This window comes from Anas platyrhynchos, chromosome 1 (assembly GCF_047663525.1).
Source record: "Anas platyrhynchos isolate ZD024472 breed Pekin duck chromosome 1, IASCAAS_PekinDuck_T2T, whole genome shotgun sequence".
Lineage (NCBI taxonomy): Eukaryota > Metazoa > Chordata > Aves > Anseriformes > Anatidae > Anas > Anas platyrhynchos.
This window is the reverse complement of record NC_092587.1, coordinates 115,529,445-115,555,594: the sequence shown is the minus strand read 5'-3', so window position 1 is coordinate 115,555,594 and position 26,150 is coordinate 115,529,445. Positions and strand designations below refer to the sequence as shown.

The 26,150-nt window shown below is 39.8% G+C and overlaps 1 protein-coding gene across 11 annotated transcripts in view; it reads right to left on the bottom strand.

Annotated features, from left to right (window-relative positions):
* CNKSR2 (connector enhancer of kinase suppressor of Ras 2) overlaps window positions 1-26,150 on the bottom strand; it is a 218,705-nt gene that overhangs the window by 10,071 nt on the left and 182,484 nt on the right. Inside the window, exon 21 of one of the 11 annotated variants that reach the window (XM_027449069.3) lies at window positions 4,327-6,436. The exons of 9 other annotated variants lie outside the window; for them this stretch is intronic. In XM_027449069.3, the coding sequence (XP_027304870.1) occupies window positions 6,432-6,436 (5 nt within the window). In that variant the 3' untranslated portion in view covers window positions 4,327-6,431. Of the gene's footprint in view, window positions 1-4,326; window positions 6,437-23,485; window positions 24,255-26,150 lie in introns of those variants that run through there. One more of the 11 variants, XM_038167999.2, reaches the window with a different exon arrangement.

Below are 26,150 nucleotides of genomic sequence, written 5' to 3'. Positions count from 1 at the left end.
TCCTTCTAAAAATCTCTCAGGGTTTGCTTCCAGTTTTAAAATCACACCTTTCCACTTCACCTTTTGCACAGGGGAGGCACCTGTCTGAAGCCTCCTGGAGACTTTTGGGGACTGTCAGTAAATGCTCCACTAAAACTGAAAGCATTGTTGGCCTCTGGGACATGGTCCTAGGCTTAGGACGTGGTCCTAAGAATAAACAAGCCCTGACATCATCTCACACTGAAATTGCTGTGTTTTTTTGTTTGTTTGTTTGTTTGTTTGTTGTGATTTTTGTTTGTTTGTGATTTCTTGACCCCGTTGCATCCGCATTGGAACAAGAGAAGCCATATAACACCTGCCACCAGCTAACTAGTAAGTGATATAATCCTAGGGCTGATGCAGCATTTTGCACTTTTCCTATGCCACAGCAGGTTGGGTATGCCACATCCAACCAACAGGTCAGTCAAAAACCACTGGATCCTGCAGCAATGCCGCTGCCCAGTCATGCAGCATGCAAATACCTTCTGTCTTCGAGCCCCAAACTCTGTCTCTCCAACCATGAGTGCCATCATGCAGGCAGGGGCAGGGCATGTAATGTGGCCAAGGTGGCCAACAGCTGGGTTGGGGTGGTGAGCTTCAGGTGGTCAGGGAAAGACAGAAATGATGCACCCAAATTTAAGGCAAGAAAGCAAAAGGATAGGAGGATAGTGGATGTGGGTTTTAGCTGTGTTGGAAGGGAGATAAGAGAGCCTCCAAAGAAGCAGTTTCTGTTTTCTCAGTGCACGGCTTAAATGTACCTTTGCTTCTGTTCAGGTTAATGATTAGATTCCAAACTGCACAAGAGGGAGACATATCCAAATGCTTATGATGCAAAGAAACAGGAATTACAGTCATTTTTTACACTATTTGGGTGGACGGCAGGCAGACAAAGCTAGCTATTTCCTTTCTCCTGGTCTACAAGACAAAAGGAAAGAAATGTCAAAACCAATAGCAGGAGACAGCTGTGTGCTGCATATCGAGTCAGCCCTGCACACATATGTAGGGAGCCTCAGTGACATGGGAGATTGGCCCCTGTTAGGAGAGCACCACAAGCTACATAGTGCAGTGTTTGAGCGTGGCAAGGTGCAGGCGGTGTGGCATACAAGGAGACATCCTTCAGGTCTACATGGAGGCCAGCGACTAGTCATCTGCTCTGGGTAACAAGGAGCAGATTTCCCCATTAAAGCACAAAGAGAAAACTGTCTTCTCTTACTCCACATTATGGCAAAATCAAGGCCTGTATGGGCATGTGAGTATATAGATGTATGAGTATATATACATGTATACATAGGTGTATATACATATATATAAGCATATACACATAAACCTTTTAATGAGAACTTTCCATAAATGAAGAAAAGATTAAGCAAGCTTAAGAAAAGCTTAAGAAAAGCTGGGGGCTTCTTGTGCAATACCTGGCCTTTGCAGTCCTTCTGTTATCCCTTCCCTTTATCTGCCCTTTTCTGACTTGTGCAATCCTCCATCCTTTTGGCCCTTCAAAATACTGACCCACATGGCTGAAAGTGCAGGATTTTCCCCAATACCTTGAGTTGAGGAAGGCAGTGTTTAGAAACAGACTTTGATACCTGTGTTTAGCAAAGTGGAGGATCAGAAAACTAGTATTAAAGTTGCATTATATACCCCCCTTTCCTCTAAAGAGGAAGTGTTTCTTGGTTACCAGGATAGCTGTACATGGTTTCTATCCTCTCCTATTTGCTAAGCCTGCAGGAAAAAAGTATCCCCAGAGAGGTGCCTCACTGAAAGCACCGATGCGAGCTCTGCCATGCGCTGGCGTTTCCCACCTGGTGTACGAACCTGCCTCTCCTCTCACCTGCACGAGCACAGATTGGTCTCATCAAACAAAGTGAACTGTGCAGGCAAGTGGAAAACCCATCTCCCATAGGACAGATTTTAGAAGGTATTTCAGGCCTTTTCCACTGCAGCCTGGTTCAATCAGTAGTAGTTAGGTACCATAATCACTTTTAAAGGATCTGACCCCAGCCTTTGTAAGGCCCGAGAGATGCTATTGCTGTGGCACCAAGGGTCTAATTATTTTTGTGAAACATTTACGGCACTAGTGGTTTTCTTTTTTGGATCAGTAGATCCCGGCAAGTCTCTTTTCCTCTCAGGTCACCTCTCTGGTGATATCAGGATGAAAAGCTGCCTGCTCCACATCACGTCCCTTGGAGCCAACAGCAGAGGGGCTGGCAGATGGCGGTCTGTGGCCTGGTGGGCTGGAGCACCAGGCCCCATGGGACACTTGGGCTGGCCTTACTGGAAATCTCAGGCCCATGTCAGTCACAGCTCTTCAGTTTTCCATGCAAGTGGAATTGGGTATTAAAATTGGCTGACAGTAAACCCAGCATTAAAAAAAATAAAATTAAATTAAAAAAAAAGAAAAAGAAAAAACACAAGCCACGAGGTTTCTCCCTGCAGACCGGCATTGTTATATTGACAGAAACATTCAGGCATTTTCAACATCCACTTAGCAGTGAAGTACAGGTGCCAGCAAATGGGTTAATATGTTAGTGGAAAGGGAAAACACAGTCAGAGGGAATAATTAGCTCACTGTTCGTGTGGCCTCTTGATGGCTCTTACACACCTCAAATGGGCATCGGGAAAAACTCCTCATTTGCTTCCAGCCCTACTGTTTCATGAGGTTGTATCAGTGGGTTGTGATTTCAGAGAGGGCATAAGAATGAGGCTGAAATAACTCAGAGGTTTCCCAAAGTAACAGGAACTACAATCAGCGGCAGAACTTTTTGGCAGCAGTGTTATAATTGCATCCTTTGGTATTTGGACACAGTGCTCTGCTCATTAAGTTGCCTATGAAGAAATCAGTTTAACTTTCATCCACAGAACAGATTTTAGCGACTCTTTGGGAGAATTTTAACACAACAGAATAGGATATCTTGACATTTTTCTGTGCCACACATTGATACAAGTGCTGCTTAATTTTACCACAAGCTACCGATGTTGAAGTGAAATAAACAAGGCAATTACATTTTGATGGTACACTTCCCCTTAGTCCCCTCAGTTCAAAAACAAGGAAAAACTTTTATTATTTTTTTTTAATTTATTTTTTATTTACGAGGTAAGCCAGGATCTGAAGAGGACTGGGTAAACTGCTGTACTTCTGGGGATGTTGTGTCTTTTGAACAGGATGAGGCTGTCCCTATGAGTCCATCCCACAAGCAATACATGGAAGCAATTACTGCTTCAGGAAAATATTTTTTCACAAACCTATGCTGTTACAGCATACGAAGTTGTGAAAGGTTAAGTGACAAATGATATCGGCCCAGCGACATTACTCACCACTCAGAATCAAGCGACAGTCACGCTTGCACAACAGCAATGCCTGTCAGGGTTGATGGGCTTGATACCTGAAAGCCAGCCTGAACAGAAGGGGGAAGTGCTCCCGGTGAGCAGCATCCACTGAGAAAATGAACTCCAGATCAGGCTACCTCCCAATTTTGCCTATGTGGATGAAAATGTAACACCAAGTGACATTTTCAAAAGCACTTGCATCACTCAGGAGTCTAAATCACAATTTCAACATGAAAGAAATGTGGTAAATCAGCGTGGGCAGGAGCTAGAGTCATTTAACAGCCATCTCGGTTACCTCTGTAATGCACGATAACTGGCTGGGGAAACATCTCCTGAGGCATTTATGAAAGGGGCCCGAAATACTTCTGAAAATGTTGTCCCAGAAGATGTCTTATTTATTCAGACATTCAGATTTATTATTGGATTTATAATTGCACATGTTATGATAGCTGCACTGATTAGATCCCAGACTAATTAATCTGCACCCTGATTTACACATCATTTATTTAGGGCACGCCACTGCCAGATATTCAGCACCCCCTGTCAGCTGCTGAATGCCCATCACAACACCATGGTCTGTAAGCAGTGAACAGAGTTCAGTCCCCGCCCGTACCTTTGAGAACAAATGCTATTACCATAGCAAGAGAAATTTAATGCCACGTCACTTTTCTAGTCATTGCTCATGTCATCAGGTGTCATAACGCCCAATAAGCTTGTGCACATACATGCACCTTAGCATCAAGCTTTCTCTCAAAACTGGCAGGACAGTCGTCACAGAAGAAAGGTCCGTTCCCCATCCATTGGGAAGAATGTGTTTGCACACAAAAGAAACGAAAGAAGGAAGGAAGTGAACATCAGCCCTTACAGACAATGGCAAAGCTGAAAATTTGCTGGCTTATTTCCTTTATTAAGCCCAAAATAACACCTTCAAAAATCCTGACTTCATGAATAAATCAAATGCCTTCATTAAAGAAACATTACTGCCATTTTCTATACTTTATTTTAAGGCATACAGAAAAATATTTAACAAATGTGTATGCAATTAAATGCCAGGGACTGCTAATTACAGCCCTTCTGAATGCCTCTGCAAAACAATGATACTCAATACAATATGTTAGAAAGGGTGGGGAAAAGAAAGAGAGGAAGCTGAAGACAATCTAATTCATGATAGCGCAGATATATGCTGGCCTTTGGCTACAGGCGGCAAATAAGCCATCAGCGTAACCCAGAATGGCAGCCAAAGGACATTTAAGATTCACATCTTTGCTTCTGCTTCTCTAATTCATTTCCAAAACATTTCATCTCTAACTAATTATGGAGTTTAATGACAGAACGGAAAGGACTGGCTCAGGTTTCAGGCCATTCCAGCGTGGTTTTAATGATACATCCTTCAGGTTGCAGAACCTTTATGTACTTAGCAGTGATTTATCAGCCCTGGCAGAGGCAGGTACTTCAAAGGCAACCTTATATAAAAAATAAATTCTGCCTTTGCCAAGCATTGGAAAGAGCACTGAATTAAATTTAAAAATCAATTCCTACAGACAAGAGAGTCATAAAAACTCAGTGGGTTTGTCTATTTGGCCAACAGGCAAAAATTTATGAAAGTACAATTTTGTAATCAATAATAGCAATACAGTGTATGTTTTTGATTGGAAAAAATTAAAGATGCCAAAACAACATTGTTAAATACTTAGGCTGATTCGTGACAGTCCCATTAAGCAGAAACACAACATGCATTTTGATGAATTTCCAACTAGTTTGTTATACTATACTTTTTATTTTTCAAAAAAAGAATATTAAAACTATTATAAGCTTTGTCACCTGCTGTAAGGCAGAATGATGTAATTTTATTCACTGCACATTTCTTGTTTGTGAGGCAAAAAAGCATAATTTACTTCTTTATAAAAGGGAAATATATATAACTATATATATATATAATTTTATTGGTATTAACATAATGCAATACCATACATTGAGCAAACAGAAAGAAAACATTTCAAAATACATTTTTAAAAGTATCTCCCCATAAGATAGTATGAAATATCAAGTAATTAGCATTAACATTATTACAATACACCCTTAGCCAAATATATTAAGGAAAATCCACATTCTAACCACAGAGATAGAGGCAAACATCAACCCATAGGGGACCCAGAACATAATGATAAATACAATATCTGAATCTACTTTGAGTGACATCCAGACAAATACTGGCCCCAAAAGAGCCCTCTGGAATCTGGGTGTTATACAGAGAATACTTTGTGCCTGCTTCGCCAGGCAGCATCACTCACATGGTTAAGTCCTAGAAGATAAAGAGGAACTGAAGAGTTTATCTGCAGAGTCTAATAAATCTCAGCGTGAGGTATCTTCTCCATCATCATCCAAACCAGTGTCAGTGTACCCTCTGGTAATGCATTACAAATCATTAGAGAAATAAAAGTCTCTGAAAGGTTTGTGCACACCTTCACTTGACAGAATACACTTAGTTTAGCATGATACAGGAAGGTAAAGTCCTTCACATTAGTGAAGGACGCTTAAATGGCACAATCTGTCTGGTTGGCCTGAATGGATTCACTGCAGTTCAGCAAAAGCAACATGATTTTAGCGTTACCACGGCTGAATCCCTCTTTAATTCCTCGAGGTCTGCAGAACAAAACTGAGTGACATCAAAGCCCTTCCCCTGCCAAGACCCTCTTCCCCTTCCGTTCTCCCATGCGGGGCAGTATTTTCTGCAAATGTGCTCCGTGTAGACTGGATCTGACCTTGTGCCTAGTCCCATTGTGGAAAGGGTGCATTCTTCAAAAGACTGGCCATGCCCTTTGACGCCTTCCTGGAGGCCTCATATCCAGGCATGTGGTTGTCTACGCTTTAACAGGTCTGTTCTCTTTTATAAACACCAAAGTTATTCAAGAAGAATTGACTTTCTGAACAGAGGCCATTAGGTTGCTTGCAAGAGGCTGAAGTTGAGTCTCCGTCGTGCCAATTCACTAATGATAAGTTTATCAACCTTTGAGTCCAATCGGTTCAGTGCCAAGAGAAGTGGATCCGATTTGACATGGAGAGGTGCTATCAACTCTCGCAGTGTATTAGCCTAATACGATAAAGCAGTGATACAATATGTTGAGAGAACGGTGATGTGCCATTATTTCCATATAATATTAGTATATTAGAAATACTATCATGCAAACAAGAGCAAATAGCAAATCTGGCATACAGTTGCAGCACTACCAAGCTTTTCTAATCTGCATGCAGGTATGCTCACGAGGACAGAGACATGGCACTGTTTCGGTGTGACATCTTGCTCTATCAGAAATATCCATCCCTGATGCAAAGGAGGTATTCAGGGCAGAAAGCTTTATATTCTCTTTGTGGATATGCTTTGGAAAAAAAAAAAAAAAAGGAAAAAGCAAACAAACAAAACACAAACCAAACAAACAGAACAGAACAAAGACTAAAAAAAGAAACAACACAATAAAACGAGAACAATACGCGTCCTAACCAGTGTGGGTTGGTTTCCTCCATGCTTAAAAGACATGAGCTCATTTGGAAACTCTGGAAAAGGGTCACATGAATGAGGAGAAAGGAAGCAAAGAGTGTGCCCCAAATCCATCAAACATGCTATAAACAAAGAAAAGTACCCTGACAACAGCCTATGTATGAAATAGAGTAAGAGGTGGCACAATGCAACCAGGCTCCTTTCGTTATTCTAGCTGTCAATCCAGTACTGTGACATTTTGGGTGAAGGGTAAGATACAGAGCTACACATGATTTTGAAACTATCCCGACACTACAAGCACCCAAAAACTAGGACTTGAGAACCCACCAATTTTTGCTGACCTATGGTAGCAAAGAAAAGAGAAAGAGAGAGGTGGAATAAGCAGCGTGTAACTAAGTTGTTTGCTGAAGAGTTTCTGCCTGTTTGTGCAGTCTTTGCACAAAGGGCAGCTACAAAAGCCCAGATGGTTTCACTACCTACCCTACCTTGCTGTCTACTACACTTATTTGTAATATAAAATGAAATTTTCCATGATTTTCCAAATTCACTGTGTTTTTAGATCCCAGATAGAAAAAGCTGTGGGATGATTTGTTTAATAATAATAATAATAAAGTAATCCTCACTTTAGAAAAAAAGTTCATCTAGGTAAAGCATAAAGATGTAAATATTACATCCTATTTGATTGGTTAGACTTGTTTATGCCTATTTGAAGAGGTTTGTTGGTTTTATTTGTGTGTTTTGTTTTGTTTTTTTAAAGGCAGGATGAAAAAGGAAGGAAAATACCAAGCATTGCCATTTTTACTCTTGAGGATACCAGGAAAGGTCTGGGATAGCAAAAAAAGCAATGTCTCAGTGACAGAAGGCTCAAGGGGGAGAGAATTCCAGATAGAAACAGTGGTGCCATTTGGTCCACTCATGGCAGCAATTGCAAAATGAGTTTCCGAAGAGTTACAGTGTGAGCAATACTTTGAAGCTTAAAGAGAGTGCAGTCTCTCCTTAACTTCCGAGTTTTCCCAGGAATTCTACATGTCAAAAGGGAGAAGAGGAAAAAAGGGAGAGAAAAACAGTTTATGTAACTGTGTCCTAAGAATAGCAGTCAAGAGAAGCTTTTATGTAACTTATGGCTTAAAATAAGGAACATTTGATTCTACAGCCAAAATGAAAGAAAACAAAGGAAAACAAAACCCCAAAACCTAAGCAAATAAAACCAGAAGAAAATAAAATAAAACCAAACAGAACACAAACCCTCAAAGAACAAAAGCCCAAACTAGCATATTGCAGGACTCATTGGGTTAGAGGGAAAGGAGACTCACTGGGCTGAACGCTTTTCACATTTCAGCCTGTTTTATCCTACTAATAGCCACAGCATTAGAAATAATGTTCTTGGATTTGCTTGGAAAAAGGCACTAAGTGAAAGAGGCTCCTGCTGCCTTGTAGGTGTCCATTCTGCAGCTTCAGGAGATCCAGCTGTCTCACAAATGCTGTTCCTATAATTTTATTGCTAATAATTTAGGAGGTTTGGTTTCACACAGGAGGTTAGGCATGGATGAAAGAAACTCCTTGTCATGAAAGAAAGTGGCTATGAAATAAAGGAGGGGTATTTTCATTAGGGCAAGGGTTTTACCTAACAGATACCTAAACCCTACTCTTCCACACAGCCTACTGAGGCCAGCTGGGTAATGCACCCCATGTCTGGTGGGGAGAATATGGGGAAGAACTGTGCTACCTTTGAGGGCTGTAGGACAGGATGTTTTTTATGTACCTAAAATGCAACTAAATTTTTTATTAGAAGATTCTGAAAAAAAGACTTCCTGATAAGACATACTTCTGAAAAGGCTATTCAGTAGTATTGCTAAGGCCTTTGTGTCACTATCACCAAACACCAGTAATTCTGCTGTGTCCCAGTTTGGATTAGTCACAATGTACATTAACCACCTTTCATTAGGACCTCTTAAGATAAGTACTACTATACACAGTCCTATTTATCTGAGGGTGAATATAATTAACTGGCACACTTTGGGGGGTTTTCTAAATAGATTTTATTATTTTACTATAACACTTACTGATAATAACCAACTGTTCAGTATTTAGGGTAGATGCACACTAAGAGTTTAGAAATTCTGCTTTTGGTAGTAAGATTATATTTTCTAATCATTCGTTTTTTTTTTTGTTTTTTTTTTTTTTGGTATCACTAGCATTAGCAAAATGATTTATGTGGAAATATCTCCAGCACATTTCCTTTTCCAGAATAGGGCTTTTATATTTGTTTTAAAGGAGAACAAATACAAATAACAAAGAACAAGCAATGTGTTTTTTTAAATGGATACTTATTGACACTACAATTTATGAAACTCATGAGACTCACAAACATTTTGAAAAATAAACAAAGTCTCATTCACATACAAAACTGAATGCAACCCTATGAAAAAAATGAAGTGAATTTACTGCATTTATCAACCAAGTTACGTTTGTCTTATGAGAATAGCTTTACAGCAAATGACTTCCCCAGAGAGGTTACAGAAACAAAACTGCTTGCTATAATTGCTACATATTTCTTCAGCAAATACAGTCGTGCAAGATGTGAGGACTTGTATGTCTGAGCAAACCTGTAGCAATGGGAGGTCCTTTGCCCATCAAAAGTTGTGTGAAATTGCATCATGGCTGTGACCAACCCAAGTGCAAAGGGATGTTCCGCAGGCCCTTCCAGCCATGCCAACATATCTCAAAACCCAACAAAAATATAAGCAAGGGAGAGGAGAAAGTTCTCACCTGAGAGAAATGTCTGAGTCACAACCATTAAGGTCTTAAAAAGCAACAAAAAAAGGGGGGGGGGGTATGGAAGGTGAAGCAACTTTTTCCTCTTTTTGAGACCTATTTATAAGTAACAAAGGCACACACCAGTAATTACTAATGACAGTTAATTAAAGTTAGGGTTTTTGCCTTTTTTTTTTTTTTACTTTTTCTTTTAAGAAAGTGCATAGCATTTTACTGCTGCCACTTGAGAGTATTAACTTTCTTATGAATGTTTAAATTATATGTTTTGTCTAAGCTCAGTACAAGGTGCCTACTTACTACATGGCAACTTCATGGTAAATTTGCTTTCCAGGTTGTATCATAGCAGGTTAGCAGGCTTACTGAAGCTTTAGAAAAGGAAATTTCATACCTTCCTTCTATAGTGCCAATCAGTAAAATTGTAACTGCATTTTGAATCTCTTTGCTTTCCTTCATTTTTACCTTATTTTATGTAAATACTTCTACATCTGTGTATACATGCATAAGAGATGCAGATGAACATTGTCGAGAAGCTCCTAACTATTGTCTAGACCAATAATGAAACATGCTTAGTTGCTTCTGTAGTAAATCTAGTGGCAGCTAGTGGTGGGGTATGGTTTAGGAACGTGGCTAAATGCTGCTTGGCACAGACTCCCCTGGAGGAATGCTGGCAGGTTCATAAACTGCTCGTTGCTCAACAGTGGAAGGTGACTACAGCCTTCGGGACTGTTTGGGTCACGGACAGGTGCCACACAGAGGGTTTGGATGACACATCCAGTGCAGCGTCCTGACACTATGCTCCTGAGTAACATATCTGCAGGTCACCTGTGAGAAGCTGGTTAGATGGGGAAGCTGTGACAGTAGGCACTCAGTACTCAGCTGGAGACTTGAGTCACTACAGTGACGAGAGCAAAATGACATACAGGAATATGCTGTCTCCAAATGGCAAGTTCCATTTTTTCCAACACTACTGTATGTTCTTTAGTGTCCCATGCACCCCTGCTGAGCTAAAAGCGACAGCAAAAGAACACCAGGAGCACAAATACTGTACAAGAAAGCAGCACAACAAGAAAGCAGGACTTGGGGAGTGAAGAAGATGGGTGGGATGCCAGAACACAAACAGTCCCCTGTAGCGGTTCCTGCCTGAGGGCTGCACTCAGCTGTGTGAGCAGAAGGCAGCACAGAAATGACAGGGTTGTCATCTACAGCAGGGGTTCTCCCTTTTAACATGATATTTCTAAAGGTGCAGATGTGCCCTTGCTCTCCCTATGTGGACTTCAGACACTACAGTTATAGCTAAATAAACCTATACCTTAATTAATTAAATAAAATAATAAAAAAAAAGTAAGTAAAAAATCTACTAGATTTAAACTAAAAAGCACTTGGAGAAATGAAAAATTGTAGTTAAGGTTGTCTCATACATTACAGCACCACACCACTAACATATGCATTAATACGCAGAATAGCATTATTCTATACATGATCCTGTCATAACCTGTGCACACATACGCTGACCTGTATCTAGTTCACCTCACGTAGAGTTGTTACTGGTGTGACAGTCCACAGCTCCAAGGCTGAGCAGTCTGAGTTGTGGCTCTGTCAGAAGTCAGCAATTATTTTTGTAAAGCACTTTGTGTCATTACCATTGTAAACCAGTACAAATTGTTGCTCCCAGACTGAGGACATTGCCTAATTTAGGACAAAAACAGTGAGACTATAGAAAATCTGAAAAACATCCATTGTTATTGGTATATAAAAAAAAGTGCATCATTCTTTTAGAGTGGAGAAAAAAGCATGTGCTTGGAAAACCCTGGTCAGGCAAAAAAAAAAAAAGAAAAAAAAAAAAGAAAGAAAGAAACAGGCTAAATTTTTTACAGCATATAGTTATTTATACAGTTTTATATAAGTTCAGAAGGCACAAGATATAATTAAGATTTAATGTCCCAATGCACGATTCATGAATTCTGTGAATGTTATTCAAATTTCTGTATATTGGCACTACAATTGCTGGATTACACTGGAACTAGGTCACATATTTCTACAGGATATGCCCCATCTAAGAGAAGTCAATGTTATATTCAAAATACATGCAATGTTAGGTATACATTTAAAGCTGAGGTTCCTTTCAACCCAGTTCTTAGTACCATCATAAGTTAAAGTTAGGCAATGGCTGCAAAGGCATATAAAGCTGAATTTAATCTACCAAATCTCCTGCATGGTTTATACTGAGAACAGCATGAAAAGACGTCTTTATTTCCTGATCACGAAGCAGGAACTGTAGTTCCAGTTTGTTTCCTAGTGAAACAATTACAATACAGTAGAAAAATGAGAGTTGTGCCTCCTGACTAATGCTTTGAACTTCAATCTTGGAAAAAAAAAGAAAAAAGAAAAAAAAAGAAAAAGAAAAGCATAAGTAATGCACTACCTTTTTGCATTTGTATCACCCAATTTTTTCAGTATGAAATATTCAAAGAGAACTAGTTTTATTATTGCAACAGACTATTCTCTACATCACCTTTATAAGCAGCATATTTCTTGGAATTTTTATGCATTTACTCATTTGGGGCTTTCACAGGAAACAGAAATGTATAGAATTATAACACAACAAATTTAAATTTTTAACCTTGAACAGTAGAGACCACTTTAGATAAAGAGCACTAAGAACACTTTCATACCCCAGAGAGGAAATACCCCAAGAGAGAAAATAACTGATGCTATTTTGACTGAGCAAAAAGTGGCATCTCCCTCCTTGTGCATGTGTTCTGCTGAGGCTCTTGAGTGGCTTTTGCTGCAATGCTCAGCATGGATATTGTGAAGACCTGGCCAGGTAGGGAAAGTTGGGAGGGCAGATTATTCATTATTCAGCTCACATTGAGATATTTTAATCAAATTTGGAACTCCCTGGAGATGAGCACACACAAAAGAAGGAGTATGTGATTACTCATCTGGCACTGCCATCAACTCAAATTTTGATAACTCCCCCACTCCTACCTGGTTGTACTCCATGTAACAAAGGCAACCTGTTCTCTCTCCTCACACATTAATTAGCCTGTGTGGGATCAGTTAAACCAGCTTGCCTGATTGTTCCCAGGCAAGTCATATGGTTCTGCTCCAACTCTGCTTTTGATTCAGACAGGTCTCTTCCAGGCTTGAGGAGGACCATATTCAGCAATACAAATGTTATCAGACTTGAAACCCTTCCCTCTGATCATCAAACTGAAAATACACGGCACAAAATTGACATATAAAGAAACTGCTTTTAGAAAGCTTGTTTCTAATTTGCTTGGTTTCTGCAACTACAATGTAGAAATCTCCCCGCATGTTTTAAAACAATGATTCAGCTGCTTTCTCAGGTGTCCCGAAAGCCCATCAGACAAATGCAGCAGTTAGCTGCTTGTTTTGCTACAGTGAATTCAGTACCTCCTTGGGAATACAAAATGAAGGATTAATGATAAAACATTTCATGTCTGGTAGATACTGAAAGAATATATCTTCATCTAGTGATTTTTTTTAATTCTTTTTTAAAGAAAATTATCTCTACATAAAAAGCTTATACATAAGGTTTTTATGTAAGGTATCCTTCTAGAAAGCCAAACATTGCTATGTTTTTAGTGTATAATTGCTTGTATATTTTTAACATGCAAGAGCTGTTTCCAAAGGTTCTCCAAAATTTTTCTAAAAGTATATCCTAAGACTATTATATTCCAAAAATGCACTCACCAGTGTAATTAGAGAAAATCAGAGTTGAACAGGGATTTCATTAGGCTAAAGGCTCCTCTTACAGGAGTCAAATGTTGAAAATGTCAGAAGTTCCCCAGTGTATTTCAACTTTAAAGATAGCAACAAATAACAAATTTTAAAATTATTTCAAATCCCTGAACATGCCAGAGTGAATATTATCTCTTTAATTGGATAGCATTTCTCCAAGCTTGCTAAGAAAGTAATTCTGTGCACAATTTAGGAAGCAGAAAGCAGCAAACTAATCAAAGGAGCCTTTTGTCATATCACCTTTGCATTCAAGCTCCTTGTTAAACACCCATTCAAAAAAACACAAGGAGTCTCTCTTCATGCTAAGGTGGTGGTGATTGGGGGAAGGTAAAATGTACTTGTCAGGCTGTTTGGGAAGCCCAAATGCTGCTTAGGGATTATAGGCCAGGGTTTCATGGCTGTGCGATGCCCCGTGATGGGGGAGATCTCAGCCCTGCTAACTGGCTGCCCCATGAAATCCAGACACCCACCAAAGACTCTCTTGACAGGAGAGGATGAGGTGTGCTTGGCGTGGGAGGGCAGAGTCCTGCTGCTGTCTTGGTGCCCTGACCTGTGGGGCTGTAAGAGGAGACATCACCCTTCTGGGGGTGATGGAGCAGTGCAAAGGGCCCGCCAGCATGGCCACGTGGGCTCCCGAGTACCAATTTTGCTTTTCCTGCTCAATCGCCTTCACACGGCACTTCACAAAACCTTCAGAGATGCCAAAAGTGTTCTTCTTTTGCAAGGGTGTGAAAACAGGATCTTCATGGCTTTTAATTGGAAATGAGAGGGCTGTTTTCGCAACTGAATGACTATGCTTGTTACTCTTGGTATTCCATCTGGGGTTTTAGAGCAGAAGACCAGAAAAATCCCCTTTTCTTTCCTCAAGTCTTAATGTATGAAGACTGATGAAAAGGAGAGGAACCCTTCCCCAGAGCACAGTCCAGCTGCAGGTAGAAGGGGCACTGTAGCACAAGATGGCAACTGGTTGACCTGAGCCCATCACCTTGGTGAGGAAGAGGAGCAGGACGAAGGCCAGCCCTGGGCAGGAGGGAGCGTGGTGGCTGAATCCTGCAGCTTTGTTGCTGCAACCTACCCCCAGAGTTGCCATAGCAATCTGCTGAGAACTGGAGATGCATTTCAAAGGTAATTAATACCAAAAAAAAAAAAAAAGACACATCAAACCAGGTGATGGCATTGAACACACAGGAGCCCACTCCCCTGCAATCCCCAGGTGAGCAAGCAGTGCTGCTGCTCTGCAAAAAAGGTGCAGGGGGGGGTCCTGCTTTGCCCAAGGGAGAAATGACCAAGCACTCCTTAACGCTGTTGGGGGTTCACCTACAAAAACAGATAGCCTTGGAAACTGTCAGTTAAGCCTGCCTGGCCCAAGAGGGTGGTCAGCCCAAAGAGGCTGGTTCTGAGGGGCTTCTTTTGTCCAAGTGTCTTCTCTGACCAGTCACCTGTGCTGTCCTCTGTGCCTTAGGTAAGCTCTTGTACGAGCCTGGGCTGTTCTACAGGGGAAATATTCTCAGCAACTGGCTACTCACTTCCACTTCAGATTGCTCAATCAAAACATTGTCACTAACCAAGAAAATATTAGCTCCACTACAGCCTGGAAAACACGGAATAACATCTACCTAAATTCTGTTCCTATCCCACTGTAGCAACCTCCCTCCTCATTGAGTAATTTCTCAAGCCACTCAATTACCTATGCCCACTATTCATTTCTTTTAGTAATTATATTGTCTCTTTAGCTTCCTTCTCCTTCACAGTCTTTTATCTGAACAAGCATTACATTTATCTTTTTATGTATCACCTACATCAAAATGATGCCTTTATTTTTTTCTCTGTAAGGCAGAACCACCTTAACAGTTCCATTAGTTTTCCTTCTGGATTGCAAAGCCATGACTGCAGAATATTTGTTAATAATATCAAATCAGCATCCTCAAAACCAGAGAACGTGGGAGGACTGGCTTTTACTTCTGAGTAAATACAGAAAGATTAGGCAGAAAACATTAAAAAGCTATAGGATAAACCTCTGATGTGTCACACGCTGAAGAGTATATGCCTTCTTGCATAAAAAAAGCCGTAAATAGGTACATATATGGACAGCTATTATTGGTGTTGTGAAAGGCTTTTCCTGCAAAATGTGATTGCACAGTCTAGAGCCATTCAAGACTTGGTCACCCCTATGAGCAAGGGAGATAATAAGCGGTCTGTACAATTACAAGTTATACATGCACCAAGTAAGCAGAGAAAAAGGTTGATATTGCCTCTTCTATTACAAGGAACATCCGAAAGTTTGGGTGATAGTTTCAAAACTAACCAAAGGACATGCTTTTCTTTCCAGCCTGTAAAACATGCAACTCCTTGTTGCCACATGATATGCCTAGAAGTACACCCAAATTCAAAAGCAATAAAATTACATTTTAGAAGAATCTTCTCTTCCACAAAGAGATCTCTAACTCTTCCCTATAAATGTGTTTTTAAGCTCTATTGAAGGCAGGCTGTTAGCTGAAACTTCAGGCTCAATGCTCTCCACATGCTCTCCAGATGCAATCACTTGCACTTCCAGTTTTTTGTTGTTTTCTTTTTTCTTTTTTTTTTCTTTTTTTTTTTCTTTTTTTTAACTGCAAATAGCTAAGAGCCTGAGACCTGATACAGAACTACACAATTCAACATTTTTGGAAATATTTACTAAGCCTACATCTGCTGTGCAGAATCAAAAAGTTAGGCTTCAAGACAAAAAGACAAAATAGTTAAAAACACAAGCTTAGTGAATCTTTAATTCTGCAAGGAATACTCTCTTAAAGAAGCTGCATATTTGATGGCAAAAAGCTCACTAATTTTATTGTATAACATCAGGAATTGCTACCATTCATTACACATCGATATTCCAAATAGGCTTTACCAAATAGACTTCTCACTGATGCCTATGTAATTTGCAGTGACTTGAATTTATGTTCATCTTCATAAAAAAAAAATAAAATATATATATTCCAGAAATATAGGTGGAGATGTTCTAGTGGAATTATCCTGGTGCAACCACATAGAATTAGGCTATGAACTGATCTTTGATTTATATCACGTCTTTCATAACTAACATAAAAGAAGCACAGAAAAAAAGACTGCTTCTGGAAAAGAGAACCAAGGAAAATCATTCAGAAATACATAGAAATCGTGCTACCTTTTATAGTGTCCTTGCTTTTATCTGATATATTAAAGATTTTACTGTGGTTACACAGATAACAAAGTTCAGTGTGTACTGTGTGATACATTTATATAACAACTGTGTGGAAAAACAAGAACTTTCTCAATTCAAGTTTCTTATGAGAAAGTATACAAGGTAGGAATGGGCAAGGATTGATTTTTTTTTTCTGGTTACAATATGGTGTGAGGCACTATATATATCAGCACAACTACTGGTGATGAAAAAGAGTTGGTGACTACAGTTTACATAATGGGGCTCAGAAACACTTGTCTATGTACTACAAAATACAGCATGCACATGATCAGCTTAATCCGAAGGTCGTTTAACCAACCCCTTGCAATGGCAAGGCCTATGGGATCAGCAGGTGTGTGCATAAGCATGTGGGAGTTTCAGAATTGGAATGCCATAGTTAAAGGCCTAAGTGCAGACACCAACCTCCCCTGCCCAGTGTGGAATTATTACTAAAATTATATTTGCCCTGAAAGGAAGAGACGTTAATAAATCCCAGGAAACAGAGATGAAGATCTGCCTACATGCTTCTGGTCATTTATAATGGAGCTAGCTATGGCCACTGCAAAAGATAAGCAATCACAAGCTGAATACAAAAAATAGAAGAACAAAATAAGAAATAGGCTTATGACTTAGTCTTTTAAAATATCTACTCCATTTCAGTATGGTACAAATGAGTAAGTTATCTGAAAAAAAAGTCTCACCAAAGGCTTCTGGTGATGGTTATGGAAGACATGAGTTAAGGGGGTACTGTGAGAAGGTTTTATTCAGCAAAAGTAGCAGTCACTTCAGCTAATTATGGGCAGAAATATTGCAGGGTTTATGACATAATCATGAGGTTATGCTGGATTCTCCTCCTTGGAGGATAACTTGGGGTGAGGAAATGGTTTGGTGTGCTAGTGCAGCCCACCTGAATGTGGCCCCAACACAAAATATATCCACTTGACTCACCTGCACAGCATGCTAAGCTGTACTATTCTGTGAAACAAATGCAAACACAGCGTGAATGCATTTACACTACGTTTTCTTGTAAGAGAAATATGCCATTCTGTAGACAAAACGTTCTTAAAACAGGTTTTCTAACAGGGAGAAAGATTTAAAACACCACCATTCTCAATCATGGCACGGTGATAAGTCTGAGTGGATTTTCATTTGTAAAACCAATCATAACTCAAGGAACTTGTTCTACAGCTTATCCTCACTGTTACAGATGTATTTCTAGTCTTCAGCATCCTGCCTCTGTCTCACCCCACTGCATTTCACCTTCTCTTCCCCAGCTACCCTGATGCTTCTTGTCTGTTCCAACAAGCACTACAGATCATGACCCATGGAAAGTAGCTGTTTCCTGTCCTAGTATCCAGGTAAGTTAAGGCTCCACTGTCTTGGTGGGGTCTGCTTTCCTTTCTTTGTTTATTTGGTTACACTCAATAACCTCCTATTCCCCAGTGTCCTGGGGAGCAGTGATGCTCAGCAAAATGCACAGCCTCCTGGCAGCCGTGGCAGAAGTGCCAAACCCGGGTGGAATATGAAATCTCCCTGCCCTGCTCCTGATCTCCTCTGAGGAGAAGTCCAAAGACTGCAGGTGTCCCCTGGCTCCAAGAGATGGTGCTGGCTGCTCGTGGCCTTCTGACTGTGGCCTCGGCCTCCCACATTCAGCCTCCCCTAAAGGTCAGGAGTAGTAAAATCGATCAAGAGCCCAAGTGCTATTTCCAAAAGTGACTTAAGAGCCTGCCTTTTCTTTTGAGTGAATTTTGTATTCTCAATACAAACCCTATAGTCTTGTTTAGCTACAACATGTACAAGCTGAGAAAATTGGCTTCTTGCTCGTAGAATCAAATTTCTTGATTTTGTCAAGATGCAAGGAGAGCCTGTGTATAATATGAAATTCAGATGGCCACTAGAAGGTGGCCACATCTGTGAGCAGAACTTGTAAATTGGACTGCAGAGTCCCTAAAACCATCACATTACAGTTAAAAATATAGCTTTTCTACTATAAAAGTCTGTGCATACACATAGGTGAATAAAAAAAAAAAAGAAGAAAAAAAGAAAATCTCTTGAAAATGAAATTTATTTTCTTAATTAAAAGTTGAAAACAAATAGTAAGGTATATTCTAGTAGGGAGTAAAGAAGCAGAAGAATTCTCTGAATAAGTATCTTCAAGCTTTTTATAGATTAAGTATGATTTTCATATTGGACTTCAAGCATTCACATTGTACAATTGTAAAAATAACACTTTCATGCCAAATGTAGAGGCTATTAAAATACTTTTATGTGAATTCTAAAACAGATTTTGCTATTTTTACCCCAGGAAAATACTCCCTAATTCTCTATGTCTTGTAGTCACCCGTTCTTAAGTGCTCTATAACAACTACTTTGCATTTATAGGAAATGCTGTGATAGCTGAAACCAGCCCCTCACATGGCCAAGCCACGTCTGTCGCTGCTGCATGCAAGCATATCACTGAGCCCCCTTGAGCCAGCCAACTGCACCCAAAATCTCATTTTCATTTAACACAGAAATAAATTTGTGATTATCCCCAGTAATTTCTATTATGTACTCACAGAATCATCTAGGTTGGAAGAGACCTCCAAGATCACCTACTCCAACCTCTGACCTAACACTAACCTAAACCTCCCCTGGCACAACCTTAGGCCATTCCCCCTCATCCTATCACTGGGCATGGGCACTCTCACTAGCCTTGTTGGGAAAAGCCATCAAGGTAAACTTCCTACCCACCCAAACACTCACCTCCTTTATAACCTTGGAGCAGCAGGAAGTGTTTCCCCTCAGCCTTGCACGCCCCACTTCCCATTATAGGAAATTTCTCCTCATGCAGCCTGAGGTCATACCCGTCTGTGCAAGTAGAGTTTCTCCCCACGATGGGAACCCAAGCAGACCAGCTCAGACATGGACATGAAATGTTTAGATAGGTAAGGAGCAGAAAAATCATACCCTGTGGACAGGTCTTGCACTACCACTGATATCTGCCTACCCCTGAGTTTACAGACAGGAAAAATCTCCCAGGTGAGGTTTGTTTAATCTCACCTCCTCTTGTATTACTATAAATCTTTGTATGATTAAATTATGCCTGAAAACTGTTTTCAAATCAAAGGTTTTTTTTGGCAGTCTCTCTCCTCATTTTCTAATGATGATAAATCAAATACTTCCAAACAAATCAGTCATGATATTTTATATTCTGAAAGGGCAAACTTTATGCTTCTGTAACCCAGGAGAGAAGAAATAATTAGCTGTTATTATTTTGGGCTAGAAATGCTCAAAATGTGAAGCCAGAAAGCCATCCAACTTAAAATGTAGTCATTTTCTTCATGTAAATACAGTAAAATCCTGCAGAGAACTTGTTTCACACTTTGTCCATGACATCATACTACTCAATGGCATTGCACTTGGTACAATGATTTGGGAGTGCTCACTTATCAACTAGATCCAGAACTCACAAACTGGGGCCAGAAAAGGAGACAAACTGTTTATATTCCAGCTTTTGAACAATTTTTCAAAACAAAACTAGAAACCTGTTTTTTATTTAATGAGAACTAAGATCCTTGCAAAATTGCCTGATTATGGGGCTTATCATTTTTAAAAAGAATCAAACAAACAAAACCTGTATTCTTGTGATATTTGTTTCATAAGAACTAGCAATGCTTGATGTTGAAAAACAATGGAAAAGCTTACAAATGAAACCTATGTGATTAGTGTAAGCTTTGAGCTTTAATAAGCGCTTGAGGACCAATGAAATTTCCAACTGACAGAAGGATGAGCCTCCACTTCCCGCTTATCTCCAGATAACATCTTCCTTTGCTGTTTAGATGCAGAATGGGTATAAGACAAGGGCACAGTCTTTTCCTTCCAGAAGTTCATCTCCCAAAAGCAAGCAGCGTTAGTCACCTCAGGTAACCAAGGTGTCATCTGGTAGCAAAAGTGAAGCCCAGGCAGAGGAGGTACCAGAGGCTTGCTGGTACCATAGAAGTGGGAATGATTTGGAGGGATGAAATCCCCTTGCCAAGTTTCATATAACAATATGGTAAATGCTATGCTAACAGAGACAGAACTTGGCAAACATCAGGCTAGTCTGCAAGGCATTTTTTTTTTGTCTAGTCATGCTGTTAGTTTACAAGCTGTCGTATTTGTTTGTTTGTCGGTTTTAGCCCAATCAGTTATATATTTTAAATCACCTGAGGTTTTTATCAACTTGAGCTACTTAATGTGGATTTGTGGGAAGCACAGGACTAATCAACTTCGTTAAGGCAAGAAAAATAACAGTTAAGCAGGAAAGCTTACCTAACATACTGTACAGCACAAAGTGAAATGTGAAGTACTGTATGGCTGCAAATTAGGACTGTATAAAACACAGGTGAAGCAATCTTCCTGGTGTCAGCCAGGTGTGCTACACCCAGATTTGGATGTTGCTGCCCTGGGTGAGGCAGGAACTAGCTGGAAAACCAAGGGAAGTTCAAAAAGAACAGTCAGAAGTCTAGAAAACAGTAGGTATGTGAAAAACTAGAACAACCTTCATAACAAACTTTCAGCTTAAAAAAGAGCTGCTGTAATGGAGCGGGTTGTTTTTTTTCTCCATGCTGCAATGGACAGGAAATACTAGGCTTAAAATGCAGAGGGAAAAATTCAATATCCATTAGAAGAAAAAGTAAATTCCTTTTCAATACAGCGAAGAGGAAAAGTACTGTCTGGAGGGACTGATGAATGCCCACCACTGAGGGTACGTAAGGACAGATTCAGTAGACGTCACAGCTCCAGATTTAGAAGACAGAACTACACTGGATAACCTCTTGAAGTCAATTCCACATATAAATACACAAACTTGCAAATAAGACTTGCACAGCACACTTACAGTTTCACCAGAACCTATAAAGAGGCTGAGATTTTAGCCTACATATGCTGCCTTCTTTCAGTGAAAAAAATTAGGAAAAAAGTAAGTAGAAATTAAAACACAAGGATCTAATGCCATTTTAGTAGTCCAAGAACATTCAATAAAGTTGCATAAGGCTGGCAGGTAGACCTTCATGAGATCTGGGACACTCTGGAGCAGCAGCTGGAGTCTAAAAGGAAAGGATAATCAGCCAAATACTAGGCTGAGGCCCTAGCAAAATTCATGAAAAATTGCCCCTCAACATTTATTTCATAGGCTTCCAAGACAATCTTCCTTTAACTTCATTTCACTCCATGAACCCAGAACTCTTTTAAAAATAGATTTAAGCAAACAAAACTGCTTTGTAACATTTTTTTCCCCTAGAGTGTCCTTTCCAACAACAACAAAAAAATTCTAGCAAGATGCTGACTGCTTGCACTGAGAATCCCATCCCTGCAGGTTTTAATATCTCATCTTGCTTCCCACTACTGACAGTAATTAAACAAGAAAGCATGTTTACATGGTGACACTACAGAAGTTCAGCATGCTAATAGCTTAATAAAACTACATGTCTCCTATGTTCTCTGAGGCACTAATGACTCAGGTCCTTCTCTGCCTATGTTTAATAGTTACCTTGAAAGAACCTGAGAGCCACAGCTAGCAGATGGTAACACCTGGCAAGGAAATAGATATAATCCAAAAAGACCGCAGTCCTCGTCTGTTCTCCCAGTCCTACTGGTACTGTGTCATGTTCTTCTGATTTAATTGTAATAGATTATGGAAAAAGTTTCTTTTTTTTTTTTTTTTTTTTTTCCCAGCTTGGAGAAAAGTATTTAAAAATTATTAATTTAAAAAGAACATTCTTTTGCACACAGTATCTGGCTAAATTGCTTCATTATAGGTACATGTTTCCCTTGCATTTCAAAACTTTTGGGTTGGACCAAGTGCCTCTTGCATTTCAGAGAGGAACTATGACAATTCAAAAAAAAATCCCAGTGAAAAAATGCTTCCTCGTGTTTTCTGCAGTGGTCGAATCTGAGTGTGTCTTTAACCTAATTTTCAGAGAGCTTGCAATAAGATTCATGTAAATAAGTAAATATTATATATTTTTCAGGTAAAGTAGGTATCAAATTTAGGATAGGATGCCTTCTTTTTAATGGGAATCTACGTGGTAATTTTTCCGTTTTTTCTTTTTTCAGTTTTTCCTTTTCATACACAAAATAATTAAAAAAAAAAGCTATATATCCCCATTTAAGAAATGTATCTTATGCTTTTTAAAATGAAAGCACATTTGTAATTGGGGGGAGTATTTACAAGCTCAAAAAAAAGTTTTTTTTATATTGCTATTGAGAAAAAATTAGGAAACTATCACATACCCTTCTGTATGACAAGCAGGGAGTCCTAGAGGGTTTGGACTGCCTTCCCTGTACAGCATGTGAAGTGTTCTGCCACTTACTGGCTGTCTTTTTGTAAGGTCAGCCTGAGACAGAGCAGAGGCAGTTACAGAGCTCATTTATCCCAAGAAACAGAAAAATTAAACACAAACTAGAGATGGTTAAATGACACCTAACAAGAGAATTAATGCAGAACACAGGAGGAAAAAAAAAGGGCAGATATATATTATCAAGTCCATACATCCCTTGCTCCACGACCTGAAGGTGCCTCTGGTAGCATGGCTCCACTGATAACTACCAGCTTAGTAATGCAGCTGAGGATACTCTCTAAGAAAAGTACACTAAAAGAATGGTCATGTAAGAAATTCTCATCTCTATTTCTTTTGCTTGTAAAAAGACCATTTAATCCACATCTCAGGAAAAAACAGATGACCTTTGTTGGCAATGACACCCAAAGCTATTAAAACCAAAATAAGAGTAGGAAAACACCTTATAAAATGTATGTTTTTGAATTTCACCTCTCCTTTGCATTTTTAGCAGCATGAGCAATGGAAATCAATTAAAATTTAAATGTGGCAACAGCATATTTGTGGGTAAAATGCATTCACATTTAAAAACACTAAGAGGCATAAAACTAAACTACTTTTATTTTTGTTGACAGCCCATATTGCTTTCTGAATTGCTACTCAGTAAATGATTCAATATTTGGCTTTCAAGTACCGCAGGCAATTTTTTCCCCTCCAATTGAAATTTAAAATCAGAATACAGAAATTTTGTATCCCGTCATTTTTACTTAGAATACAAAAACACTTGCATAATACAGTTTATTTTGCTCGTGAGGATGGGAAGAGCTTTTTTATTATTATTATTATTAAATTTTAAATTTTGAATTAAAGAAGAGGCTCAGGACATATGAAGCCTAGTCCCAGTACTTGTCTATTCATCCTGGTATTTACAATAGTCTAAAACATACTTTTGTAAACAAAACTGAATGTAGACATTTATATGGCAGCAAGAAAATGATCAAGCAGCTCTTGTTTGGGCTGAAAATTTTCCAAAATATGTACTTGCTTCTGGATCCTTATAGGAATTCCTACTCAGATAAACATGTATCTTAAAATTTCACAACTATAAAAGCTTTAGCTTGAGATATAAGCTAGATTATCAATGATGCTCTTTCCCCACCTATGAATTTTTAAATACAACATTTCTCTCATGTTTCACTGGACCCTATGATGAATGAAGAACCAAAAGGTCTAGTTAAAAGTAAGAAAAAAGTATGTACAGAAGACGCATGCTGTTCCTCCAAACATGTCGTGTGTTTGCTTTGGAAAGCAGGTCAGGCAGTATGTCGATGTCAGCCGCTGTCTTGTCCTGCTTCTTCTCTTTCCTTCCTCCCTGAAACAGCAGGCCACTGATGAAAATTTCTTCTGGAGACACAAACTATCTGTACCAAAGCACCACTGGCTTGTCATCTACAGTATAAGCCAACAACCATAAGGTTGCATTTTTTAAGATAACTTGAATTTTTCACCAGGCTCATTCTGAGTGACCAGCACAGCTACCAGCTGGGTGCCTGGCGCTGGTAGGCCTCAGCGGGGAGGGGCCCAAATGCCATGGGATGGCTCACAATGGAATTACAAATTAAAAGCCAGGTTGTGAACACAAGGCTCAGAAAAGAAAAACATAACAGCCTTTTCATCACTCTGTTTCAGTGTATGCACAGGCTGTGCCACCCAGAAGGATGGTGAACAGAAAAAAAAAAAACACAAAAAACCTACAATCCCCCTTACCCCCCCCCCCCCCCAACAACCCAACCCTGGCAAATACTTTGGTTTGTACATGATTGATGCTGGATGTATTAAGTTAGAATAACGTCCTCCTTAGCGTCCCAGAGGGTGCTGTACTTTGTGTGATTCGTCAGCCTCATAAGGAGTATTTCTAACGTGAAACATGACCTGTCATTTCTCATAGCTCTGCTTATTTAAGACACTAGCAGGCGTGCACACCTTTGCTAACCTGAGAAATTCCAGAGGGGAAAATCTTAATGGCCTCTCCCTTGCCTCCTGGTGCAGGTAAAACTAACTAGGTGGTCAGATGACAGGACACCACTAATCCTCTCTCTCAAATGGAAAGAGGCTGTCAGAAAAGCAAACCGTCTTATTAATTTCAGACACACATCACCATCAGCTCCAGCGTGCACAATCCAGGCTTTGTACATTATTCATCCTAACTCCCACATTTCACTGTTGCTTAAACCCTGCCAAACTTAGAAGATACCCTATCCAAAAGGCAGAGGAGCAAAACTGAGAAGTGTTACATTGTGTACTACTTCACAATGTAGCATTTAATTATCAAACATCCATCTTTCTGAGATGGCATTTCTATTGCATAGTACAGTCCTCTTTTTAAAAGAGGCAAGCCTCCCTGTACCTGTATGTCAGAATTTGAAATACCTGACCTTATTCAGAGCATATTTTTACTAGTACAAACTCCTCCTTGAAGGAGTCAAGGATGTCCCCACCTGGGATGAACCACAGACGTATTTTCTTTGGCACCGCATGCAAAACTGTGCGTATTGCTAGTGAAGAGAGCCCTTAAAACCATCTGTGCTATTTTGTGAAAGCACTGACACCTTGAATGTCATTCTTCAACTGGTGGCTGGTGTGGGAGACAGTACTTTCAGTGTCTTTTACTACTCCCTCACTGGTGGTAGTGCAGGGACTCCCACTGGTGCTATTGCTCTCCACAGACTGTTTCAGGAGTAAGCACAAAAGGTGCAGGTTTCTCTGCAAGGAGGTCAGTGGGGTCCACTCCAGTTACACTCTGCAGAGCACTAGTACCTGCTTCTCTTAAATGCTGACCCTGGAGTCGTTCCTGTTCCTTTCCCACAGACCAAAGAAGCCAAAGAAAATGAAAAAAAAAAACAACCACCAAAAATACTTGGAAGTAATAACTGTCTGCCAAGAAGATCCTAGGTTCTCTTTGGTGTTAAGTGGTGAAATATGTCAAAACACAGTGAGCATGGACAACAGGGAGGCCCAAGGGGAAGGGGATGGCAGTGAAGCTCATGACACACAGCTCTCTCATTCTGCTACCTCCAACTAACAGAAAACAGATCTGAAAAGGCACAACATGTCCTTCACAACTGAACCACTGACATACAACATGCTGTGCCATGCCACTCCCATGCTCTTTGTGTGTGGCTGCTTCACAGAATCATGGCAAGAAGGGATGCTTGGTGCCATAGCTCTTGCTGTTTTCATAGTCTCAGGAGCAAACACGAGTCACAGA